Raw genomic sequence first — 25,100 nt, 5'->3', positions numbered from 1 at the left:
GTAACCAGGCAACGCCCGCACAGCCACTTCTCCCATGATGATAATAATAGTAATAAATTAGTCACGATTTACTAGACAACTCTTGCAGCGGTCATTTCTCGCACAGAATCTAGCTCATTGATCACGACCTTACAACTCATGTAGGGACAGTTTCCCCCATGAATAACTTTTCTTCTTTTAAAGATTTGAACCATAATTTACATGGAAACAAAAAGTTGTAATAATCATCTTTCCCTTCAGGGTTAAGAATGCCCACTCCATATTTATTCAGTGATTAAAGAAATATTGAACCTTATTTCCCCTTTCAAATCATAATAAGTATGTATTAAAATGTTGACCTATATGTGTTGCAATGTGAAGATAGCCATCTCACTGGATATTCCTGTTGTATGTGGTCCAGTTATGACCATTCTGTATTTTGCTTGCATAAGATCCATCATAATGATCTCTATGAAATGTATCTTTAGGATATTCCAGGTGATTATAAAAAAAATCAAGCTACCTCTTCATTTCATAAATGGCAAAATTTTATGTAGCCGCAGATCAATTAAATTTTTTTAATAACCCTGTTTTTAAATGCAGACCTTCATCATCCCCTCTGCTCAATGCAGCAATCTCAAAAGTTTTGCAAACATGACACCATGCTTACATGTATATCTGAAAACATAACTTGCCCAAAATAGCTTTATTCATTTATTATTAAGGGGCTCATGCAACATTCAGCCACATTCCACACTTTCAAAAAAAAAAGACAAACTACAATAATACTGGTCAAAGAATCCAGGTGTATTATGATAATGAGATCCATGAGAGTCAATGAAAAGATGAGTGAAACAAGAAAATTGTAGAATTGAATGATCATAAAGGCAGAAATAAAATTTACATCTCCATCTGGTAACAGACAAGATGAAATGCTGAACAGCTGGGGGAAGAGAAAAAAGATTGGGAAAGTTTTTGAATCCATGTATGTCAGATGGTACATGCAGCCAATGGCAGCTATGAGAAAAATTCCATCAATGTGTGCGATAGCAGTACTTCCTGCCACCTTAAGCAGAGTCGTAGGATGCTTCTGTAGAAGATCCAAGACTCGCTGAAGGTGCAACAGCAGTCGGGACACTTGTCTTCTGCCTGTAGTTTCCTTTTTCAAGTTGAGTGAAAAGGAAGGCAATAGCTTTGAACTTGTGTGGCCTGACCATCTGAGCAAATGATGCTTTATCTGCTTTTGCAATACTCACACCGATGTTAGAAGAACTCATGGAACATGTCAACATCTATCTTGTCTAACAAATTATTAATATATATGAAGTTTTTGTTCAGATTCTCAACACTTACACAGATGCTGGCCATTTTGTACCCATCTTTTTTCAAAACAGCTTATAAAGTTACTTGAAACCTTGCCCACAATTTTTTTTACTTTTTAATTTTTTCCCCTCTAAATATTTTTAATAAGCCAGATGAAAATGGGCGTTACTGAATTGGAATGCTTGGTTCTTTTACCTGATATGTCTGATTCGCTGGTATGCAAAATGCTGGGCAGATATTACCTCTAATTATTTGATCTACAAGTGCAGAATTAGTGACTACATGAGGCCATGCCTGCATCGTGCGACAAAACACTACAGCACTCTTTGGTGCAAACTACAAAGACAAGAAATGTTCATGAACCAACAACTGAGCTTTCAATTATCTGCAAGATAAAAAGAATTACAAAAGGAAGAGATGAAAGAAGAAAGTTTAATTGAAAATGCTAGCAACTATGAATATTTAAAAATGGATATTTTCAGAAAACTGCAGGATCTCGTGTCTTGTGAACTTGCAGCAACATTACACAGCTGTACAGCATCTGGCTGGGCCCTGAACAGGCTTGAGTGTGCAGGTCCAACCACACTTCATTTACTGGCTGATTCATGCATACGTGCTGTACACATTGAGCCCAACGTGTAACGAAGAGTAGATTTGATGTACAGAATGAAGGAAAATGTCCATTTCCACCAAACACCATGCCATGAGTTACTTTGAGGTCATCATTGTCACGAATTCTGCAACACAGAAAATATAACCTCTTCAGTAAGCACAACTCAAGATGATAGGTAATTACTACTAGGTAGAAAGAATTCTTACACTTGCTTTCTGTAGATTTTTTTTAATCTTCTACCTGCATAATTCTGGAGGAAATCTTGCAAATAATACACAAGACTGAGTTCCCTTTGTGGCTGGCTATGCAGTTAACAGGCAGCTCCAAAATTATTCACTGTGTAATACTGTCTGCTACTGTGCCATTAAGCAGTGGCTAATGGCTGCATGATGATTAGAGTTGACTGCTGGAAGCTGTAGTTTAAGATCAGACATGTAACACCCTATTGATGCTTTCTACATGCAAGAAATCAAAGCATGCAAATCTTTAACTTATTCAACTAAAACTTTTCATTAAAAACAAGAACACAGTGAGCTTTTCACTGTAATCCACATTGAGATGTCAGAGATAACAGTAGAATATTGAGAAGTCTACCTAGTCTGCTGGGTTTTCACTCTAGAACTCATATGAATGTGTTCCAGGACAAGACTTATGTACAAGTTTAGAAACCTGCCAATTTAAGTCAACTCATTCAAAATACTGACATGTGCTGATGATTGGCTTTGTACCCCGCAACTTCCTTATTTTTTTAAAAATGCTCATCTGACACCTCATGTTGTCTACTAGTAAAAGGGGATAAACTGTCAAAACCAGCAAAGTACAGGGTGTAGTACAGACACTAGTTAAAAGACCAACTTGCAAATAGTTTGTTATTTTAACCTTAGAATAAGGTAGAATAACCTGGATGGGAGTAAGAATAAAATTTAGTAAAGAAAAAAAACCTTTCCACTTAGATAAAATAGATTACTATAATGCTTGATATACACCAGTTAATGTAATGAGAATGTTAGATTTTTAAAGGAAACTGGAACGTTTTCAATCTGAGAGATTAGCAATCTATGAAGCAAGGTTTTTATTTAAACATAGTTATGATCATGTCTAGTAGGTTTTCATCTAACCAGCAGTAATGATCCGAGTAAAGATATATCTAAATATTTATTATCTATTTTAAATAGGGCGGGGCAGGGGTGGGTAAGATACTGACAAACTTTTGTTAAAAGCCAATAATTGTGATGTCAGCTAGTTGTGAACCACAACACAGTAGGATCTATGTGCAGTATTGGTGGCACAACTTTAGGCTACTTGTTCAAATACTGTAAACATGGGACACATGACGAGGCAGTTGCATGTCAAACTTACTATAAACACACACACGCGACACTTGTTCCGATAACTGAAAAATATCTACAGGTCTAACTGGACTTTATATATATCAGCTTCAAATGTCTTTTAATCTTCTTCCCCATGCCACCAAACAATTCCACACAATGAACTTGTATTAAGCATAGAACATTTTCAAAGCAGTTATTTATTTGATGGACAAAGCATACTACAGAGAAAACTGTGGGTGGGCATTACAAAATACCTGATGGGTATACATATGCCCTCTTCTATCCCAGGTAATTTAAGAAAAGTGCTGCAATACACAGACAAAAAGTGAGGACAACAGTCCCACTTAGTATAATTGGCTCTTGTTAAACATTACATTTCCTTACCTTCATAGTTTACTTGTCCATCACCATCAATATCTGCTTCTCGAATCATCTCGTCCACCTCTTCATCTGTCAGTTTTTCTCCAAGATTTGTCATGACATGCCGTAACTCAGCTGCACTGATAAATCCATTGCCATCCTTGTCGAAAACACGGAATGCTTCTCTGATTTCTTCTTCACTGTCTGTATCTTTCATTTTTCGTGCCATCATTGTAAGGAACTCTGGAAAGTCGATCGTACCATTGCCTGCAAAAAATTTTTGTTGTTAGAAAATCAAAAGTGCCAACATAACCTCATATATGAAGTGACTGAAAAAAAACCCCCTTACTCATAAGGCAACCTTTCATCCCTCCTGCAAATAGTCCTACCTCTACCATTCAACTAATTGCTTGCATTCACAGACTTGACATTTCTGCACATATATTTCTGAAAAAAGTTTTTAGTTTGCCTGCAGCTCCCACCTAAGATTTTTGTCCAGCACTATTTTCAATGGCAAATCAAAACAATTTCTGCATTCTATGAATACAAACATGTTTGCCCTTAAATATTTTGTGTACTCTTCAGTTTTTCTTTTCCATGTACAAGAAGTTTCTCACTAGTCATTACTACTCACCTTCTTTTGACACCATTCTTTGTAAGTAACAAATTACAGAACATTTCCTAAATGACATACATATAGCAGTAAAAATAAACTTAAAGTTTCCTGATTAAAGTAATGGGATGGGGTATGACACATGATCAAACTTCTTCAATTTATTTTCTCATCGCAGGAAAGAAATGAGTAATCACTTACTTCCTCATAAGCAAAATTTTCAAAATATGGCAAGCCTACATAATATTTGTGAGATAAAGAAAACAACTAACCATCAGCATCTACTTCATTGATCATGTCTTGCAATTCTGCTTCTGTTGGATTTTGCCCAAGTGACCGCATGACAGTGCCAAGCTCCTTGGTTGTGATGGTTCCATCTCCATCCTTGTCAAAGAGCGAAAAAGCCTCTTTGAACTCTGCACACATAAGCAGCAGCACATCAGAGCAGGGGTACATTAGCTTTAAACTCTATTTTTTTTTAAAATTACTGTTAAGTTTGACTACTTGAAGTTGTATCTTTTTAAGGTGCATTTTGCTTTATAGGAGAGTCCTTATCTAGTTTACAAAAAAGAAAATCCCATATCTTTGGACTAAAAGCAAAATGTTTGTCACACAGCCAATCATCACGAATCCATGTAACTTACATTAAGTTCACTTTTAATGTATATCATTTGTGATGCCATAATAATAACTTTTCATTTGCATTTTTAAGAAACTGTGGATAAAGTCTGATAACAAGTTGCACTCACACTGCGGTATGAGCAGATTTAACTGGAAACAAACACACAAGTAAAACAATTTATACGTAACTTCCTCTTTAAAGCAAAATGCACTTACCAGCTATCTGTTCCTCTGTAAGCTGATCTGCCTGAAAACATAATAAAACAACTATTATTTCATATACTATCAGCTGCTTAAACATGAAGTGCATATTGTAGCAAGCATTTCCTCCTGAATAAAAAAAAATGTTAGTGAGGGAGTGAATCCTGCATAACGAACACAGACAACAGAATAAACAGCAGAGTAACAAGCTTGTATTCAGCTGCAGCAAACACATAAAACAACAAAAAGTATTAAATATATTCTCGTCATGAGAAAGTTACAGTCCACTTATTTGCAGATATGTGTAATTTGGGGCATACTGTCTGCACACATGCACTCGCCTGAGAAGTTTAAATAACGGTAACCTAAATAAGTGTGAGTTGGAGGTTTGCACTTGTGATCCTCCAGAAGTAAGAAATTCTCGTTTGAAAAAAAAATCACCTTTTTTAATTACTTGGTGACCAACACCCGTATTTGAACGCAGCCGTTCAGTGAAAGGTTAGTGCAGGACACGCCATGACGCACCCACAATGACATGTTAGATGACACACTGCACATGCAGGCGCTATGCTCTTCCGGAATCGCCCCTCCCACCCTTCAGGCTATGAACCTGTTCGATGCCGGTTAACCCATATGTGATCATATTACTGATCTTCCTTCATGTATGCAGCAATACGACAAGAAAATACAAACTTCTCAATTAAATATCGCGAACGTTATTTTATATACGAAACGTGCTCAAACGACAAATACTGAAAGGCTAGCTTTCAGGAACTTTACCATTTTTGGCGCTACAAAACAGTCCAGGCTTCGCTTCAACACCAAAATGGAAAAAATATGACGAGGATTCAATTTAAAGTCGATCACCCGACCAAATAAATATACTTGCAGGCTAGGATGGGGTAAATAAATGACTTACCATTGCGGATTTTGAACGTTACGGCCAGCCGGCGACCCCCTCGAAACAGGACGATACTACGTACTTGCTACTAAGCTATCACACTTAATTACTACGCCACCTCGTGCCGGCAAAAGAATAAAGTCCACCTTCAAACAAGAAATTCGATGTGTTGAGTTCCGATACGAAGAACTACTCGTAACAAACTGAAGTTTTCAAACAGTGGACTAATGGAGGTACAAGTATAGTCTGTATTTGCGGACTACTTCCTGTCAACTAGCATTGTTTCACATATGCCTAACGGTTGCTGTGCCTCAGAATCAAGCGCAAATGTTGCTAACGCCAGGACTTTGTAACGACGCCGGCTATTGGCTGGCCAACATCTGCAATGCGACAAACAGCAGCGCGCTTAGAGAATCGTGTTAATGGCGCGCAGCTCTTTTGGCGGGCTGTGGCGGTCGATGGCCGTAGAAATGCAAACTGTCGCTTATTGCTGTTCGATGAAACTCAGCAGTCTGAAATATGCATTAACGAGCTTTTCAGAAGCAGACAACAGTCACGAGGAACGGGCTGGCAGAGACACGTTGAGATGTTAAGAAAGAGTTGACGAACGTTTGCTGGAGCGTATAAATGTCGAGACGGTTGCTTCTCGCCCCGCCTGGATTTTTTTTTTTTTGAAACACCTTTTGGCGCGAATTTGAAACCGTTGGTGCTAACCGTCACGCCGGTGGAAAGAAGGGTATAGTTGGGTGGTGCATAATCGTCACAAGAAACTGGTTTGAAAGATTTGCAGGCGAATTAAGGTGCCACCAGTAATTCCTGAGATCCATTAATTCGACTTGATAATTTGCACCTGGAAATTTCTACGCTCGATATTCTTGCACAACGCAAGGGAAGGGCACCGCACTCATGTAACAGTTATACATCCTACCGAAAATTGTTTCTCACTGTCCCAGAATTTTAAAAAAATATAAACCTTAATTGTACAATTATTTATATCAATCACCAATAATGACTGCTGTACATGTGAGAGGTTGACAGGTGCAGAGCTGTGAGTGTTTTGAATGGTCATAAAATGCAAACCCCCTTCAAACAAAACAAGTTGCTTTCCTTGCAAATGAAGTTTGGTGTTTGCGAGGCGCGACACAGCAAGTTTGCTGGTGTGACCGTGCATCCCAAGACAAACTGTCACATACCACACAGCCCCATGTTGTGACGTCACACAGGGCGGAATGCGCTCCATTTCCCGCTCTCCAGCTTTCTTGTCCCGCCCTAGGCAGATGTAATTCCTAGTCACTGATAGAAGGGTGGGATTAGGACCCAGAGGGTTTGGTTTAGGTTAGGGTTAGCCTGACATACGACCGGCTTTTTTTGAGCTCAACACCTATAAATTTGTTCTCTAGCTCAGTTCACAAGTAATGAAACAATATAAATGGCTGTGCTTAAATTAAGACTTCAAGTTGTGGGTATTCTGAAAAATTCCCCTTTTCTTGTTTGTGTTTGTTACACTGGTGACAGCAGTTGTGTGCGTTCGCGCTCCACCGGAGAAAAAAGGTCGGACACAAGATTTCAAACAGCGACCTGCTTCAAAACGCAAGCACTGCTGGGAAGCAGGTTCGGTGTGTAGCCTGGCCTCGTGAATACAAATGGATCTTGATAACATTTTGATAATAAAGGAACGGAGTATTTTGTTGGCAGACCGCTCAGCAAACAGGCTGCATTAGTGAGGAAATGATTTATTGCTATGGAACCAGCAGATCTCACACGACGGCGGGTCTGTTAATAACTGCGACTCGTCAAGGTGTTACAGGAGAGGACAAATAATCTACAAAACTCTCAGCTCTCAACGGATTATTTATTCTCTCTAATCTTGACACATTAATCTCTCTTTTCGTGAACACTATAGAGCTGACATGACTCAATGGGGTAATGTTCTTCTAGTGAAATCCACCCGTCTAATTCACAATAAATGAATGGCGCATTTAACAGGACATGTAGAGTCGAATGTTTGACTGAAGTTTGGAATAAGCTGTGTGTGAAGGTCATAGGAAACCGTTGGTCTTAGGGGACATAGGGATCGACTTTAATCTAGATGCTGCGTCCAGACTTGTTTGTCAATACACTGGGACTTGGAGGCACTTCAGTGATTTTATGCTTTGGCATTGTGTCCGATTTAGGATGGCCTTTAGTAGTTATTTAGAGAAATATGTACTGATGCACTAAACACTAGCACAGAGGGTCAATTAATTAAGTCAATTAAGAGATTGAAGCTACCATTGAATTTTCAAGTGCTGTGTGCATGCACCTCTTTGCTATTTCAAATTCTCGATGTAAGGAAGTTCAAGACAGATGTTTTCACAGGTGAAGCAAGTAATATTCTGCACCTCCCACCCCTTCATACACACCTCTGGCTCATGGCAGACTTCACCTGCCTTGCTCAACACTCTTTCACCACCCCGCCCCTCGCAAACAAGAACATTGTTAATGTGCGAAGAATGTCTTCCCCCTGGCACGGCCAGCTTGAAGATGGAGGGGCAAGGTTGGGACGTCCAGAAAGGATGTCTGACTGATGTGAATATCAGGATGTCTGAGACAAGGCTACGAAAAGGATGATACTCGTAGGACCACACACACAGACGCGTGTGTTTTTACTATAGCACGTGAGGGACAGAGGTCACTGACCTCACCTCTTGCACGCAGCAACAGCACGTGTCGGCACATGAGGTGTGTTGTCTTCCACCGGGTTGCAGTGGACATCCGCGCCGACGGATCTGCTGCAAGCGTCGGAACCCTTTACAGAATGTATTTGGTCCTTTACAAGTCACGTGACTACTGGCCACACGGCCGCCAACACGCGCAGCTCTTGATAAGCAATCGGTAACACCCGAAAAAAACAACCAACCAAACATTGTCCACTCAGACAACATAAAAAAAACCAACAAGAGCACATTGAACTCACTAGCAAGCAGTGAAATGTGCTTTAAAATTCGTTACCGTATCTGTTTTTAATTTTTAAAATCATGGCTGTTCGCCGCTGACATTAGTGAAACAGCTTGTCCCCTTCCGTGAAAATTGGCCAGAGACCAGCAGGTAATCTACCTGGACAGACATCTCATCATGCGTGGCTAGACGAAAATGACTGACGACTGCACTCGCCCAAAACAACCGTTAAAAAAAAAGGAGACGAATTATCCCTAAGCCTCTGGCCGCGGAGAAGCTTGAGGCAGACAAACTCTGACGATTATCGAGGGTAGCGTTGATTAGACGAGCTTGCGTGCTCGTGTGTAACTGCGAAAAAACATTCTCCCCTCTCTCTACCCCAGTTTCTCCCCACCCGACCGTAGAGTTTCTCGACAGCCGCTGCTCGTCAGGGTAGTTATCGGGCGCTACCCAGGAGTGTGATTAGAGCAGACACATTGACCTACTGGAATACAGACGGTTAGTGTTGTCCTTCTGTACATCAAGCCTACAGTCAGTGCCAGGGTACTGTATGTAACATACCTTTACTACCATCGTTCTCTAGAGTGCTATTGTCCACGACTTTGTAGTACACATTTAGTGTCATCTGTCTGTACTGCATCCGTTTTGAAATCATTTCTGAAACGAGGTAGGCATGCTGTACAACCATCTTCTAAATCAGTGAATTCTACAAATATTCAAAATGGAACAGGACAAACAAACAAGCATATAACCAGGATCTGAAACGCTAACATAAAATAGAAAATAAACAAACAAAAACCAGGAAGAGTAGCTTGGCATGTACCCCACACAAGTACACGTGGAACAAGCCAGGGTAGACCTGACTGCTGTAGTTCTCTATGCTCACATCAGATCTGATGTCGACAGCAAGGAAAATGCCATTTGCGGATCCAGTCCGACAGAAGGTCGTCTTGCCGACCGCACTGCTCGTCTTCCACCCCACTAATCTACCCCTACATTGAAAGCAGTTCACAATCCAGTGCAGACAAATGCATTTCCAATTCCGACTGAAGACACTTGAGATTATTGGCCTTTCCTCCACCCGACATTACGACATGACAGTGCAGGTCTTGCCACAACATCACCTGGGTATTTTTTTTTCCAGTGAACACGACTCGCTTTTAACAAACCGTAATATTTAACACAAGTATGGGATTGCTCTTGAAATAGAATTCAACTGGAATAAAAAAAGGGGGGCGTTTCTGGATTCTTCTAATATATTCTCTGGTTTAAGCAAAGCGAGAGTTTGGCCTTTTATCTAGTTCTTCTTCGCCAGGTGGAGTCAGTGTGCAAGATGCTTCCGATGACACTTGCAAACGCGAGAACGAAAGTGATACAACGCAGTGATTGCAGAGGAAAGGTAGGGGTAGGGGGGAAGGAAGGATGGAGGTATGCAATTAATGTGTGAACAGTACAGATTCTGGAAGATATAATATCAGCTTAGGCACTCGTAAAGGGTATTGCTGCCTGTACAGGTGATAACGCCAGGTAAATTTGATGGAACTTTACCAGGTCAGAGGAAAGTTTGATGGCATTTTCGGGAGCGCCAAGTAAGTTTGATGGTACTTTAGGGTTCAGAGAGAGGAGAGTTTGATGACACTTTAGGAGGTCAGACCGCCAGGTAAGCTTGAATGCACTTTGGGAAGGATAAGTGGGTCAGGGCACCAGGTAAGTTTGATGGCACTTCGGGGATCCGAACGCCAAATAAACTTGATAGTTTATAGTGAGAACTCGGCGCGGATTTTATCAGGAGTCGGCACATGGAAACGAAGAGACACCCGATGTTGGCAGAGGAAAGCGACGATGTACTGGAGGATGAATTAGTGGGAGGAATGTTGCTGGCGGCGGTACAGAGACCGCAACACACTAATTACTAATGCATGACTGCGCGGCCAAGTGTGCGGGTGTGCGAGTAGTGCCGTGTGCAAGGCGCGAAAGGGAGAGGTAGGTGGGTAGGGACTTCTGAGGTATACACAACATGCACTGCAGTATTCTTTATCTTCCTAGATTACTTTCATTAGCTTGGCAGTGAAACGAAAAAACAAAAACCTGAACATTTATCTCGAAAACGCGGCATGCATGTCGTCAATATGGCCGTCAGTAACGGTGAAGGGCAGTTCATGGCTTTTGAACCACATACATATTTAAACCATTTTGTAATACTATAATATACCAAAGTTTTAAGTACTTGTGCTAAGAAATAAGGTGTTTAGGCAAATACCTACAAAAACAAGACAGTTGTTGTGTGTCCGTTCTCGATTTTACAGTTTACTTCTCGATGCTGACTGTTTCTTGTGACACTTATCACCCCTTTACAATCTCAACTCTTAACGGACATCCTCAGTACAAACTATAGTCTTTACTTTGCCCTTTCGTGATTAAAAACGATGCATTAAAAGTCCTCTTCCTTCCTTTTTGCGAAATGATACAATCTAAGAAGAAGAAAAAAAGGCAGGACGAAAGACCCGGATGTAGTGACAGTAATTCAGTGACGGATGTCAGACCTGCTCCACGATGCTTGACAACACACCAAAGACGTATTTATACACGAATACCAAGTAGTCCCCGTCGTTCCCTCCCCTTCTCCTCCCCCAACCTCCTCCCCAGACCTATTATACTAGAAAAAAGTCGACGTGAAACATAAATAAACGGCAGGGACATGAAAGAAGTGTCAAGGGGAGGATGACGAAGGGAAGAATGACTGAAGGCTGTACAACAACCTGAACAAAAAGTATGTTGTAAAACTGTATATGGCACCTTCTAGTACCTTAGAGCAGTGGTTCTCAAAGTATTGTATGATGTGACATGCAGGTATAGTGACGACCTCAGCACGTCACACAGGTGTTCACTCTCTTATTTTCAACCAGCAGCGATCGTTCACGCGTGTCACACATGTTGTGAGGTCTGCAGGTAAAAGGTGGAAGGTGTGATGCGTCATCAACAGCCCAGGTGGGCTGATATCGACGACAATAGTGTTTGCTCAGGACTGCACGCTCCCAGTCACGTGGCTCTCGACTCCCACCTGTCCTGACGACCGACGACAGAGCAAAGTTCTTTCCTCTACTGATATCACCAACCACACCTCACGCCGTGACGTCAGACTGACTCTGCGGGTAACTTTGTACCCGCACAAAAAGAGGGAAAAAAAAAAAACAAACAAACCCGGCAACGATTTAAAAAAATAACCTTTGCCCTCAGCATAAGAGCATTCCTGTTCTGGTCGGTCTGTCGTTGCTGTGGAGTGAAACGCGAGGCGATAAACAGAAAAAGAAACTGGTTTAAATACAACCAGCTGTGACATCAAAACCCAATCCAGCTGTGACAGCGACTGCACATGATAGGATCAAAAGACAACGTATCAAAACTGTTCGGAGATTTGTCAACAAAGGCAATCACACGTGTTGATAGATGGTGTTCATTGTACACAAAGTGTTGAAGTTTGATGTTCTTTCTTTTCGATTCCTATTGAACAATGGGGGAAAAAACCTGTCAGGAGTGACAGAAGTGTAGGTGATATACTTCAGATCGTGTCTGAGAAAAATAGTTGGCATAACTGTGCGGAAATAAACAGGTACTCAAGGTGTTGAGACAAGGGTTTGTTGTGAAACTAAACATGTTCTGTGACTTTGTCTGTTAAATGAATAAACTTGAGTGGATTTGATCGCTGAGATCCGTCACCAAAGTTCAGCAGATAGAGTGTCAAGATTAGCCGGCATGCAGGTAGACGAGAGGTTATCACCGAGGTAAAAACCCAAACAAGCGGGTAGCTGGCAGTGTGGGTGTCTTACAAAAACCGGGGATAAAAAAGGTCTTGCCATCTGAGTAGGCCGGAATTCTCTCCTCATTCGCTCCACTCCTTGTCTGCACCTTTATGCCTCCGTGTGCTGTATGTCTGCATCTGTAGTATGTTATGGCCTGGTAACATATCTGTTGATAGCCTGCAGCACTACACTCACACAAACTTCTCTCTCTCTCTCAAACACACACACACCCTAAACACACAGACAGTCTTTGTCTCACGTTCAGACACGCAATCCACAAAAACATTGCTTGTGTGTGTGAGAGAGAGAAAGGGAAAAAAAGGATAAAAAATATCAGCTAGACAGAGTGCATAGTGTAGTGCTGTGCGTAGGCTGCTGTTCATCGCCGTAGTCGTCAAAACTGTAATAAAAAAGTCAGTTGGCGAGACTTGCAATCGCACCAGACACTCTCTCTCACGCGAGAGGTTGTTGTCCTCATTGCCGGCAGAAGGAAGGAGATTCTTAAGTTCGCGATAAGACACAATATGCACCAAGAACAAGCTTTCCCCTTTCTTTTAAGTGCAATTTACTAGCACGTCACCAGGTTACAACGCTTTGTGTACGATATCAACAATCACACGTCACACACTCTACAAATATATAAATATATTCAATGTAGCTCGAGGGTCGAGGGTCGTTGGTGGAACAAACGTCACACTCACACACACACTTAAAAATATTCAATATAACTTGAGGGTCGAAGAGTTCATGCAGGTGGAACAAACGTCACACATGCTCTTTCACAACTATTGAACAAGCAGAACACAGATTGGGAAAGTTTATGATACATATAAAGTCTAGAGTCGTGTTGCACGAGCGCTGATATCATTTTCTCATAAGTTAAACCTCTCATAAATGTCACAAAGAGAACGGGCGCTAAGAGGATTTTTATGTTTGAAAGGGCATGGAGACGGTTATTCAATCCGGCACAGAAAACCCTCACATGCGCCACTTTTTCTCTTTACAAGAAAACCGGAAAAAACCTTCCTCAGTGTGAATGGCTCTTGGAACGTCGCCATCTTTTAGTGAAAGGAGATTTCTTCCTCCCTTCCCCAAGGTCCACATCCCCCTTTTCCCAAAAGCTTCGCTAGTTGTCGATTATACAATGCACCCCGAGGGCTGGTTAACCCTTGTACTCTTGTGACGTCACTAAATATCGTTTGATCTTCATCGACAGGCACTCTGTTGGCACTCACAAAATGAGTTAATACCTTTTTTCTTGTGGCAACATGGTTTTAACTAGCTGCCGTTTGCACAGGCGTTCAACCAGGGAGAGAAGTAACAACAGGGTGCGAAAGACTAGAATATTTTTATGGCGCAGGACCATTAGCTTACAGACAGCCCCGTGGTGTTATTAGAGTTTTAGAAGCACATCAGATGTGGGTCAGGATGCAGGGTCTTGCTTGATGTATTGCAGACTCTCGAAATTTCTACAGCTCCGTGCACTTCACCTTCCTGACAGCGGATTCTTTCTCCCATTGTCCAGAAGCGTTGAGAGCTACCCAGCTTTCACTTCTTCAGCCATTTTACTTCATTTCTTTACTTAGTCTTCCCAACGGTTATTTCAAAAAAAAAAAAAAAAAAAAAAAGCTCGCGAAGAAATGTTTAGTTTCTTCTCTACCCCAGTCAGTTGTTTTGCTGTACATAAAATCCATTTCATTCATATTTCTCCTTTGATCCCCAGACTTCGCGCTCTGTTGATCAGTAGCTGAAGATGTCGCACGCATCATTTCCTCCTGCCTCGCTTTGATCATGGCTTTCTAGAAAAAGTGTTTTCTTGATAGATCGACTTCATTATTTTAGTTGACAGACTTGCAACACTTCCCTGTTACTGTTTGTCCCGATAGTCGTCTGACAAAACATTTTTGCAAAGCGTTCAGTATCAGCTGTATAGTTGCAGTATCAGCTGTATAGTCTAGTGTCTCCTATAGTGTAGCGGTGTATCTACTACACATATGTATGTAGTATCTACTGTGAAGTGTCAGTGATACTATCAACATCCACATCCTGTGTTGGCACGCAGCATGCGCACAGCACCTCGTCCTGACCACCATCTTGCCATAGTTTTGCCGCTTGATGACGTAGGACGCTGGTGGCGCTGTGGACGTTCATCCACTACACGCATTAACAAAGAACGGAAACACTTGACTGCAAGGAACACAGACTACCTTTCTTCCACGCTCTCACACATGTGCATGACCGGAGATGGACTCGCTCACCCTCCTTCACACACACACACTCTCACGCGCACATGCACATACACGCACGCCTGGGACACGTGATGTGTGTCAACTCGTGATGACTGTGATTAGTCATCGGTGCACGTGTGCACACACACACACTACACACACAGGTACACATACACAGGTTCCCCACGTCGCCTAATTATGCCACCAACACTCAGGCAGCGGAAGCGGAGCTGAAGTGTTGCGCGCCGCCATTGGTCCCCATCAAGATCACGTGACACCAAACATCGATAGTATCGCGGTAGAAGCCAGTGAGTGGAAGTCTGCGTCAGGCAGACAAGAGATTGTCTTGTCAGCGTCGGATGGAGAAGTGAGAGGAGGAGGGTAGAGAGAGAGAGAAATCGATTCCAGCCTCCGAATCTGTGAAGTCACCGGCGACGTGAGACAAACCACAGGAGGACAACGCCTGGGGAGGTGCCATCAATTCCCTCACTGCAGCTACCCCCCTCTCATGAGGTCCATGCAGCTGTGTACAATGTGTGTTGTTTGTTTGTTTGCGAGTCCGTTACTCAAGTCTTTAAAAAATGGCATCTTCGGAGAGAAGTGTTATGTGCCAGACAGGGGTTCTGAATTCACAACCTATGCGTGCCTTACTTACATCTGTCTTACTAGTGGGCAGTCTATATATATATACACTGTATACAATTCTCTATACAAACAATGTATGCATACAACTGTATACCATTCTCTCTCTACATAGACGGCATCATGAGAGGAAGAGAGAACGGGTGGGGTAGGAGAGACCAAGTGAGAAATAGTTCTGTCAGAAAATGTCTGTCAGACGATGTCTGTCTTGTTTTCTCTTCACTTGTGCCTCGCCTTTCAAGCTCAGCATTAGACCAGTGCAGTCATATTCACCGACAAGCAAAGCCCACTTTTGAAAAACGCTCAGAAAGCTGGGCGGAAGGTGAGGATGATGGCTAACATAACACACCTGAGCACAGGTAATCCCGCCTAACGGTTTTCTTTGCCAAGACACCTGCAGGCGGTGGCTACGTGTCATCGATTAACAAGTTCATGCTGCACTCCACGAGCTGGTGGCTAACAGCCATGGCTTGCTTTTCGATTTGCACTGGAGAGATAGATTGAGTGAAGAAGTCGTAAACTTCAATCTCTCTCCCTCCTAAAAAAAATGATAGCTTGGCAAACAAAAACAAACAAACAAACAAACACACAACACACACAAACAACAAACAAACAAACAAACAAACAAACAACAAACACAAACAAACAACACAAACAGTGTGTCCAAGTCTCATCATCTTGTCTTGCCGAGGAGGGTTAGTGCACGCGCACGCGCACGCCAACACTTTCCGATCCCTCATGAGTAATTAATGAGCACTGCTCACTCCTGGAGACGAGGACCAGTTTCTCAGGAAATGTGCTGATGCTGGCTTACTTGCAGTTCTCGGTGTGTGCGGACACCAGCGCCAAAGCGACAGCACAAACCGGTTTGCAATTTGAAAATCAAACGCATGACGCAAGAACGTCGTCATAGAAACGGCATAATGCCAGACAATCATTGACCAATCAAAGCGACGAGAACTCAGCGAGCGACAGAAGCACGAAGTAAAAACTTTTGCTGATCCTGCACTTTGAAAATAAAAAATAAAATCTTGCTTTTTCGGAATGTTTTTGTTAAACCTTTTATTCGGCTGAAATTTCGTTGGATGTCGTTCTTCACACATCATCCGACCTCATCTGAGGCGAGAGGAACATTTGATGGAGAAACATCGAGAAAGATGGTGACAGCAATCGTTAGTCCGGAACTTTCGAGGAACAAGGTTGGGAAGTCACGTGTTGTGGCAGTGACCAGCTGGTCGCTTATCAAAACACACCAAAACACGAAGACTGCACGAATTACCATTGATTCGTCTCCCACCTTCCTCCCTTCATGCACGTGTCACCGTCGGCATGCCGCAGGCCGCGGTTTATTTCGAGAGCTTGAATAGTTCAATATCTGTCTCCTCATCCTCATACGATGCTTGTCTGTCGTGTGTTCTCGCCTCTTTCCATCATCACCAAGTCGACGGATTATTTATGTCTTCGGATGCTTCTGAAGGAAAGAGGCTGACAATATTTTTCGAGTCCTTTAGCTGTTTGTGTAGCCCGGATGTCACGCCATTCGTTTGCGTGCTTTTCACTCGCACCCTTTGCACACCCTCTCCTGTTGTTTCCTTAGCTACGAGATGAATGTTTTATAAGCTTTGTCTGCTTTGTTTTAATCACGAGGCTAGATGACTCGCCGTTGTTGTTGTCGCAAAACATGGAGCCGGATGTCTCACCTTTTGCCACCTGTCCTCAGAAACTTCTGTAAGCAAGAGGTCAAGACCCGGGTGGTGGTGGTAGGGGGGGTTTTCTAGCCATATAATTCAACTACACGATTGAATAACCGGACCAGCACCAACAGGACTATCCGAGTTCGGAAAGTTCTAGAAAATACCCTGAATGTTATCATTTAATTACCACGCACGCAAGACTCACATTAATCTCAATTACATGGGTTGGGACAAACGAAGGTCTGCTGTCGGACAAGAACTAACCCCGTTATTCGGCGAGCTGTATGCAAAGGTAAATACTGAATTCCGAGTCACTGCAGCGCTGCCGGGTAACATGCCATCCATTCCTGTATGTTCAGTGTGATAATCATCTACAAGATTATTCTCCAACCGTTGGGAACTGTCATCAGAGTAAGGTACAGAAGTCAAAGGTCATTGAGGAATAACGCAGGCGTTAGGGAAAGGAGGGAGCCTTGAGGACTGAACTGATTTCTGTCACAAACATTTAGGGAGGTACACGACAGGAGGGTTCATGTCCTCCTTTGACTTATTATATGGTGTCTGAGGTTATACATGCTTTTTAAGTCGCACGCGAACACTTTTGCTTGTTTCCCTCCTGCATCCGATTACATCAGTCTACTTGAAACGGAGGTGCTCTGAGTGACAATTGAGAAACGTCAAAACAAACAAACAAACAACAAACAAACAAACAAACAAACAAACAAACAAGCAAACAAACAAACAAACAGAATTCTAACGAGAGTTCTAACCAGAGATGTTTGCTAGACCACAGTTAATTGTGCACGTGCAGTTGTTTATGCTGCGAATTGTTCTGTTTTAAATCTTTGATCCACGATACAGAAACTTAAATTCAAACAGCAAGCGAAATGCTTTAACGTATACTTATTATGCAAAACGCCATTTTTTCCGACTTTGATTTTCTTCACTTTCTTCCCCACTCGAAGAATGGTTAAACGGCTGTGACATTTTTAATGAGGTTCACGCAAAAATGCAGTTTCCTCCGTAATTTGAAGTCTGCTTTTTTAAAGCGACACGGAGAATATTCGACAGTTAACTATGCGACTTGTCAGTTAGTAGTTATCAGACTGCCAGCTAAAAATCCGAATAGCCAGTTACCAGTGAGATATCCAGGTTAGTAGCTATGTGACTTAGCAGTTAGCTATGTGACTTAGCTAGCTAGGTGACTTGCCAGCTAACTAACTGCCATTTCACATAGCTAAATGTGACTTGCAGCTAGCTATGTGACTTGGCAGCTAGCTGTGGGACTTAGCAGTTAGCTAGGTGGCCTGGCAGCTAGCTATGTGACTTAGCAGTTAGCTAGATGACTCGACAATTAGCTAGGTGACTTGCCACGCCCTACATGCAGCTGCCTACATGACATCAGTGTCACAGTGTTTACCAAAAGATCATCTTTGCTTCTTTCCCTTCCCCTTCTGCCTGTCCACCGAGGTATGTGATATTCTATCTTTATTCTTCAGCAGACGCGACATCGGTGACAAAATCAGTTCGACTGTCGGTGGTTGTGCTTGTCACCCGACTCTCGTTTCCATAGAAAGGAATCTCCGCTGGTTTCCAGGTGTTACTTTTAGTATTCTTCACACACTACATAACATTAAAATCAACGCACATGGGGTAGAAGCAGCAGAAGAAAAAAAAAAAAGAAGAAAGGAAAAAAAAATGGCAAAGAACAATAAACCAGCAGGAAGACTATCTGAATAATGAGAGATACAAGTTAACCTTAGAACAATAAAATCAAAACAGCTTCGGGTTTTTTTTTTTCCAGCCGAAGCCTCACGAAAGAGATGTACCATATGTGCACTCTACTCACCATTTTGAAGGCTTCCGAAGACGATGGACCAAGACCTCGGTAGAGACAAAATGGTGAGCACCGTGGAGCAGCGAGGACTGGAGCGGAACGTCAACAGCGAAAAAGCTCGGCACAGGTTCAGCAGCCCAGCAGTCCTTTTCTTTTTTTTTAATTCTTTTTTTCGCTCCGTCGGCAGGCTGGGGGACTAGCTGACAGGGCGAGCTGGCGGGGCACTGACAAGGATTTGATCGAGCTGCGGCACACCTCGCTTATCTCGACACCAAGCTCCTGTGTCGCAGCCTATCTGCAGTGCGCCCGAAGTTCCGCCGAACATTGCCGAGGCTTACGTCATCGGATTCGGAAAATCGATTTCCACCTTATCCCCTTCCTCTAACCCCCCTCGACCATCATTCCCTCCCCATCGACAGCCAGCGTGGGCTTTTCTCGTACAACGATTACACCGCAAATGCATTATACATTCAACGAGCCCAGACGTCTGAATTGTTGAGTTCTCCTTCCTTCCTCTCTCCTCCCCCAGTCCCTTCGACCTCCCCGCTCGAGCACAAAGTAGGTAGGAGAAGCAAAGTAACCGTTGCGCACTTTGAAAAGGTCTGAAGCTGGTGTTGGTTCAATAAAACCAGTAACAAGCATTAGCCGGCATTAACACACAACACACTTCGCCGCCACGTGCGTGAGTGATGCACGCGCCGCAGCAACCTTCTGTCTGCATCAGCAACCTTCTGTCTGCACCACTGACTACGGAAGCCGCGCTCTGGGTTTCATCGCTTCTTTATGAGGATCCAAATAGGATTGTATATATAAAATATAAATAAAGAAAAGATTATGAGATTATATATAATAAAAATGAAATGTATGTATAATATAAATAAAGAATTATAAAAAAGCATTAATACTGTGCGTATATATATATAGATACAATTATTTGCATGTAAAATATAAAGAAAGAAAAGATCAGATTATTGAATTTTAATATAAATAAAAGATTACTAGACTGTATATATATATATGTAGTGTATACGCTAGTGGCGTAGAAACCACAGGTACGAGAGGATGGGCAGAGAAAAGAGACTGAGGAGGCAAGAATGTGTCAGCATGCAGTTTGCCCCTCATCCACCAAAAGAAAAAATTTCTGTACATTCCACTGGACGGCTGAGTCAGGCGAGGTGTTCAACAATTCCTCAGGTGCCAGGCTCTGTGGACATTGTTGTCTGTAGTAGACGGTGTTGGGTGGGTTCAGGGATTCGAACCTCCTGATCTGCTTCCTGACTCTAGGACATGGCCTCGAAGGTAAGATCTTATCAACACAGACAGGACATCACTTCGGTTGTTTGTTTGTTCTTTTTTTTTGTCAGGAGTAATAAAGAAATAAGAGTTGTTTGTTTAGAGGGGGAGATGGGATATTTTATTGTCCGGTGGGGGAGGGGAATTGGTGTGTTACACTGAGCCAGCGACTAAGACTACATCACGGCAAGGCAGCCAGTCCTGTAAACAAATGCACATACATAGAAAGGACAGCGTGCCCGAGACGAGATCTGAACCCAGGCCAGCCAGTCCTCAATGTATTGATGACAAGCACTAATAAATAATAATAGCCTCTAAGGTGTCTGACCTCTGCCCTCCCGTCATCGTGTGCTCGGTAGTGTGGTCCCGCTTCTCTCGTGTCCACCTCGTCAGCTGACGTCTCGTTGTTTTTCCGTTTTGTTGATGAACAGGTATGCAGTCCTCCCAGTGGGGGGGCGACACAGCCAGGAGTTCGGGGAGAGGGCGGCTCCACAAACAAGTTAGTTTTGGCAGACAATTGAAAGTTTTGCGAAGTTTCCTCGGCAAATTTGTCTGTCAGGAAACTGACAAACTTTTCTTTATCATCTATTTATTTATTTTTTTGCTTTTGCTTCTCTGTGGAATTTTCCTTCGTCTCGTGGGGTCTAGGAGATGAAGTCATCGTGTCCTGGCAGGGCGCGCGGTCGCCGCCAAGATCACAGGGCGCGAGACTTTGCGAGACAAACCGCGACACGACGGTGTTTATACCTTGTCAGGTATAGAGACACTGTTTACACCTTGTCTAGAAAAAGGTTCAAAGTAAAGAAAAAAAAATTTACAAGCACCTGTATTTTGCTCGTTGCTGACTAACTGCATGGGATGGCTGTAGGGATGCTGGGGATGTTGCTGTTAGCTGAGGTAACTGCTAAGATACTTTGTCCTGCCCTTCCTCCAACTCCTTACCACGGACTTTTGTTTTCGTTGTGTTCTTGTTCTTGACTTTCATCAGCTTGGATCTTGAGCCCACACTGCTTACCGCCTGGTTGACCCTGTTTGTTTTTTCATGGATGTCTTTCTGAGCGTGTGCAAACAAAACGATGTTCGCAAAACTTCCAGTGGGGTCGCCAAGTGTTGGTTTGTCTTCAGTGGCTCTCCTCATCACCCAGTCGAGGATGAAGAGGACGGGTGAGATCACACGTCTCTGTCTCACACAGCAATGATGATTGGAACACTGTCAGAATGGTGATAACCTTTGGTTGAATCTTTTTCTTTTTTAATTGAGTATATCTTATGTAGAATTCCGTTCAAGCAACTGCTTTATGATGATCCGTGAGATGAAGTTGATTTGTGCATCGCCTTCCGCTTCTGAACTCGGTCTGTTTTTTTTCCCGCAGGATCCTCTCCATCCCTTGTCTTTGCCTCAGAAGCAGATGAAAGAAAGAGGACAAGAGAGAACAGTCTACGAGTTTACAAAAGTAGGTTTTCACCTTTTTTTTTTTCATTGCTGTGGCCAAGATGTTTGTGCTCTGTATTCGGCTTCTTACCCATTCTTTTTTGTTTGAATTTCTTACGATGGTTGATGTTTAAATTTTTGGAGGAGCCATGCGGGCTTGCTAAAGTTTTTAATACGTTTGGCGCACACGGTTGTGTTATATATATATATAATGCTGGAAAATGGTTCTACCAGTAAGCAAAGAATTCCTTGGGGTCTTTAATGTTGTAAACTTTATTGAGAAGACAGTTTTAGGGGTCGGCAAGAAAATCCGATTCTGAAGGTAGGTAATAGTTTTGTGTGTGGCTCTTGGGATTTGAGTATTTAGTATTTATGTGGACAAAAGAGAATACGTGGACGGTCTGACTGGCATCGTTAAGCAGGCACAGCCTCACACTTACATCAATAAGCACACTGTGTGAGGCACAGTCGCACTCCCTCACACTCCATCACACCCGCACGCACAAACATGCAGACTGATGCACGCGCATTGCTGCACAAAAGTTTTTTTTCTAAGGGGGGATAGAGGGGTGAAGGCATACAACTATTCGCCATCGGACGCATGTTTATGCACATGCACGTGCAAACAGATGGTTTTTCAGCCATAGATACATCAAGCATATGGATCTGGTGGCATCTCCTTGAACTCCCTCCCTCTGCGCAAACTCCCGCCGCACCACGAAGTTTGCAGTGGAGCTGGGTGCTGATGATACCCGCTTCTGTCCTCACCCTGCACAGTTGCTGACCCCAGGCTGCAAGTCAGCGCTACAGTCACGTGCACTGTATTGATATTAGATTGTGAGTGCTAATAATTAATGATCAAATTGTGTGTGTGGCATGCTAGCTCAAATCCTTGTCTGATCTTGTCCGATGGTTCACACATCCGGGCATCGAGAACAAAACTCGCAAAGGAAAGAAGAACGATGACCGGGGGGAGGGTATTAGGAGGGAGGGAGTAGGGGTAGTCAGAAGAGTAGGAGACAAATCTGGCCCCTAATTAACAAATCAACAAAAAAACAACACAAAAATCAAAATCACAACCATAAAGAGCAGGCGTGCGAATCCCCCGAGAGGGAAACTGAACTCTTCCTCACTCCTCCCTCCTCCTACAGCCTGCTGTCCGCCCACTCCAAGCTCGGAAATCGAAGAGCTTGATTTTTCGGGGGAAGGTGGGTCGGTGGTGGTTAATGAGATCACAACCACACTCATTATCGTTGATGTTTTTAATTATCTTTGTACTTATTTCAGTGATAGAGATCTAGGTTATCCCCCTTGTACAACTCTCCAGTGATAGCGATCTGGGTTACAAATAAGTTAATAGTTTTATTTATTTTGCTGCACACACGCGCGCGCGCACACACACACACACAGATTGACTAGAGGAGTGGTACAGTGAACCATGGCATCCTACCCCCAACATCTCGTTGCTACATTTTGCCCTCTAAGGTCTGGCGACAGAGTGCTCCTGTGTGTTTGATCCTCCATGCCGGCCTCTCCCTCCGATGCCATGAGAAGCCAGGACTTGTTTCCAGTCTCGGCAACTAACGTAATTTGTGTTGACGGAAAACAGAGCGAGCAGGTTGCTGGCTTCCAAAGCTTCTTCTGTTTATCCTGGGCGTGTACCGACCTCACAAATGACCGCAGAACCAGCTGTGGATCAGTTCAACCACCAGGGCAACGAGTGATCAATGCAGCTACAGGCCATTGTGTTCACATGTAAACTATATCACACAGGTCCCATTGTAAATGACAAGGCAGGTGAAGTCCAACCCATGACCCTGTATGAGGAGGTCAGTAAAGAAGGTCCTGCAAGGTCTGCAGCATCTTGCTTCATCTTACTCAATATCCCTTGTTCACCATCTTTTCAAAAATTTCACACTCTTTTATTATTGTTTTTGGCTTTGATAAACATTTTGCTAAGTGAGTGTAAACACATTCATGCAAATACAGAGGTGAAAAGATGGGAGTCGGGAGCGAAGACTGTCCTCCACGGACCTTGGAGGTTGGCGGACACCACGGTGGTCAGAGGAAGAGGTGACTGACCAGTCAAGGGTCCGACGATTGACTGAGTGAGTACACAATGAAATCCTCTAGTAAACAGTATTTATCTTCTAATGCATTATCACAAATGCTTGCGTTATCTGTAAACTATTATGGGCCTTTACCTTAGAATCAATGAACGATAAGCAGAATGATCCAGCGCGTGAAATTACCTCCCTTTCTCACCATCAAAAGCTCTATTTTTACATTCTCTCTCCGAAAATTGGACCCCATACACGGGTACAATACAGTTAAAAATAGAAAGGGTGGGGAATACAAGGGTTGTTAGTTTTCAAATCAAAGCAGTTCCGTTGTCAGGCACGCCACACTGAGGTATAGAGTAATAGATAGCCAGTCGCTAGGGGCGGTAACTGCGCCACGTCAACAAGTGTTGTGGTGCAGGCTGGCACACGACTTCACCGACTTCTGCGTTCCATTGCTGTCATGCTTCTTTTTTTTGTTGTGAGTATGGACTTTGCCAGTGCGGGTCCACGAGGTGCATGAGTGACCGCAGTCTGCAGTGTCCAGTCCGCAAGTGAAGATGATGTTGGAGGTTGAGCATCTGGTCGTGAAGAGGAGGGATCTATTGGCTTTCGGGAACTTCCATTACAACGGCACAACAACCTACTGTCGTCACGTGGTTAATACAATCAAGAAGCGCACCCTCGCCCACCACCCTCCATCAGAGATAGGGAAAGACAGACAGAGAGAGAGAGCCTCAGTGATGAGCTGTAATAGTGTATTCTTTCTTGTCCGTCAAGACACCACCTCACCACCCACTAGACATGGTTACTAGTGTCTTTAAGATTTTGATATTTACCAGTGTCTGTAGGTTTATAACGGTTACCAACACTCACATGGTTACCAGTGTCTGTAAGGTGCTGACGGCTTACCCGTGCTTCCTGTCTACCCCATCTCAGGTGCCAGAAACATATTGATTGTGACTGGATAAGAAAAAGTAGATGAAATGAGAGAGAGAGTTGGGTTAGTGGAGCAGGCTGGAGGCACCGTGCAATGGAAAATAACGGGTTCAGCCAACGAACTGCACTCTCATACCTCGGCGTCGCCTGGAGACGAGCAATGGCGCTTGGCGCTGAGACCGACACCGCCAGGGACACGACAAGTATCAACTGAGCTGTGGAGGACCACGTTTGTGGGGGTAGGGGGGGGGAGAAGGAAGCCCCTCCACAGTTCCACTCTCCTCCCATTCTGTGGA

At 43.2% G+C, this 25,100-nt stretch overlaps 1 protein-coding gene across 2 annotated transcripts; it reads right to left on the bottom strand.

Annotated features, from left to right (window-relative positions):
• Positions 1–765: 765 nt before the first annotated feature.
• On the bottom strand, positions 766–19,339 carry LOC112570482 (calmodulin). Of its 2 annotated transcripts, none has more exons than XM_025248916.1 (5): positions 19,093–19,339; positions 5,057–5,087; positions 4,492–4,635; positions 3,631–3,873; positions 766–2,039 (listed from the first exon to the last, which is right to left on the bottom strand). In XM_025248916.1, exons 1-5 carry the CDS (start codon positions 19,093–19,095, stop codon positions 2,011–2,013), a joined length of 450 nt encoding a protein of 149 aa, XP_025104701.1. In that variant the 5' UTR covers positions 19,096–19,339; the 3' UTR covers positions 766–2,010. The 2 variants fall into 2 exon arrangements, with proteins under 2 accessions (XP_025104701.1, XP_025104700.1); XM_025248915.1 differs by lacking the exon at positions 19,093–19,339 and adding an exon at positions 5,961–6,257.
• Positions 19,340–25,100: the final 5,761 nt, after the last annotated feature.

Source organism: Pomacea canaliculata, linkage group LG8 (genome assembly GCF_003073045.1).
Source record: "Pomacea canaliculata isolate SZHN2017 linkage group LG8, ASM307304v1, whole genome shotgun sequence".
Taxonomy (NCBI): Eukaryota; Metazoa; Mollusca; class Gastropoda; order Architaenioglossa; family Ampullariidae; genus Pomacea; species Pomacea canaliculata.
The sequence above is the reverse complement of the archived record's forward strand: the minus strand, read 5'-3'. Positions and strand labels throughout refer to the sequence as shown.

Excerpts from the sequence above, each read along its gene's own strand:
- LOC112570482 (XM_025248916.1), bottom strand. Across the intron at positions 3,874-4,491 it reads CAATGAAGTAGATGCTGATG|GCAATGGTACGATCGACTTT; the intron begins GTTAGTTGTTTT and ends AATTTTTTGCAG. Across the intron at positions 2,040-3,630 it reads TGGACAAGTAAACTATGAAG|AATTCGTGACAATGATGACC; the intron begins GTAAGGAAATGT and ends TCTGTGTTGCAG.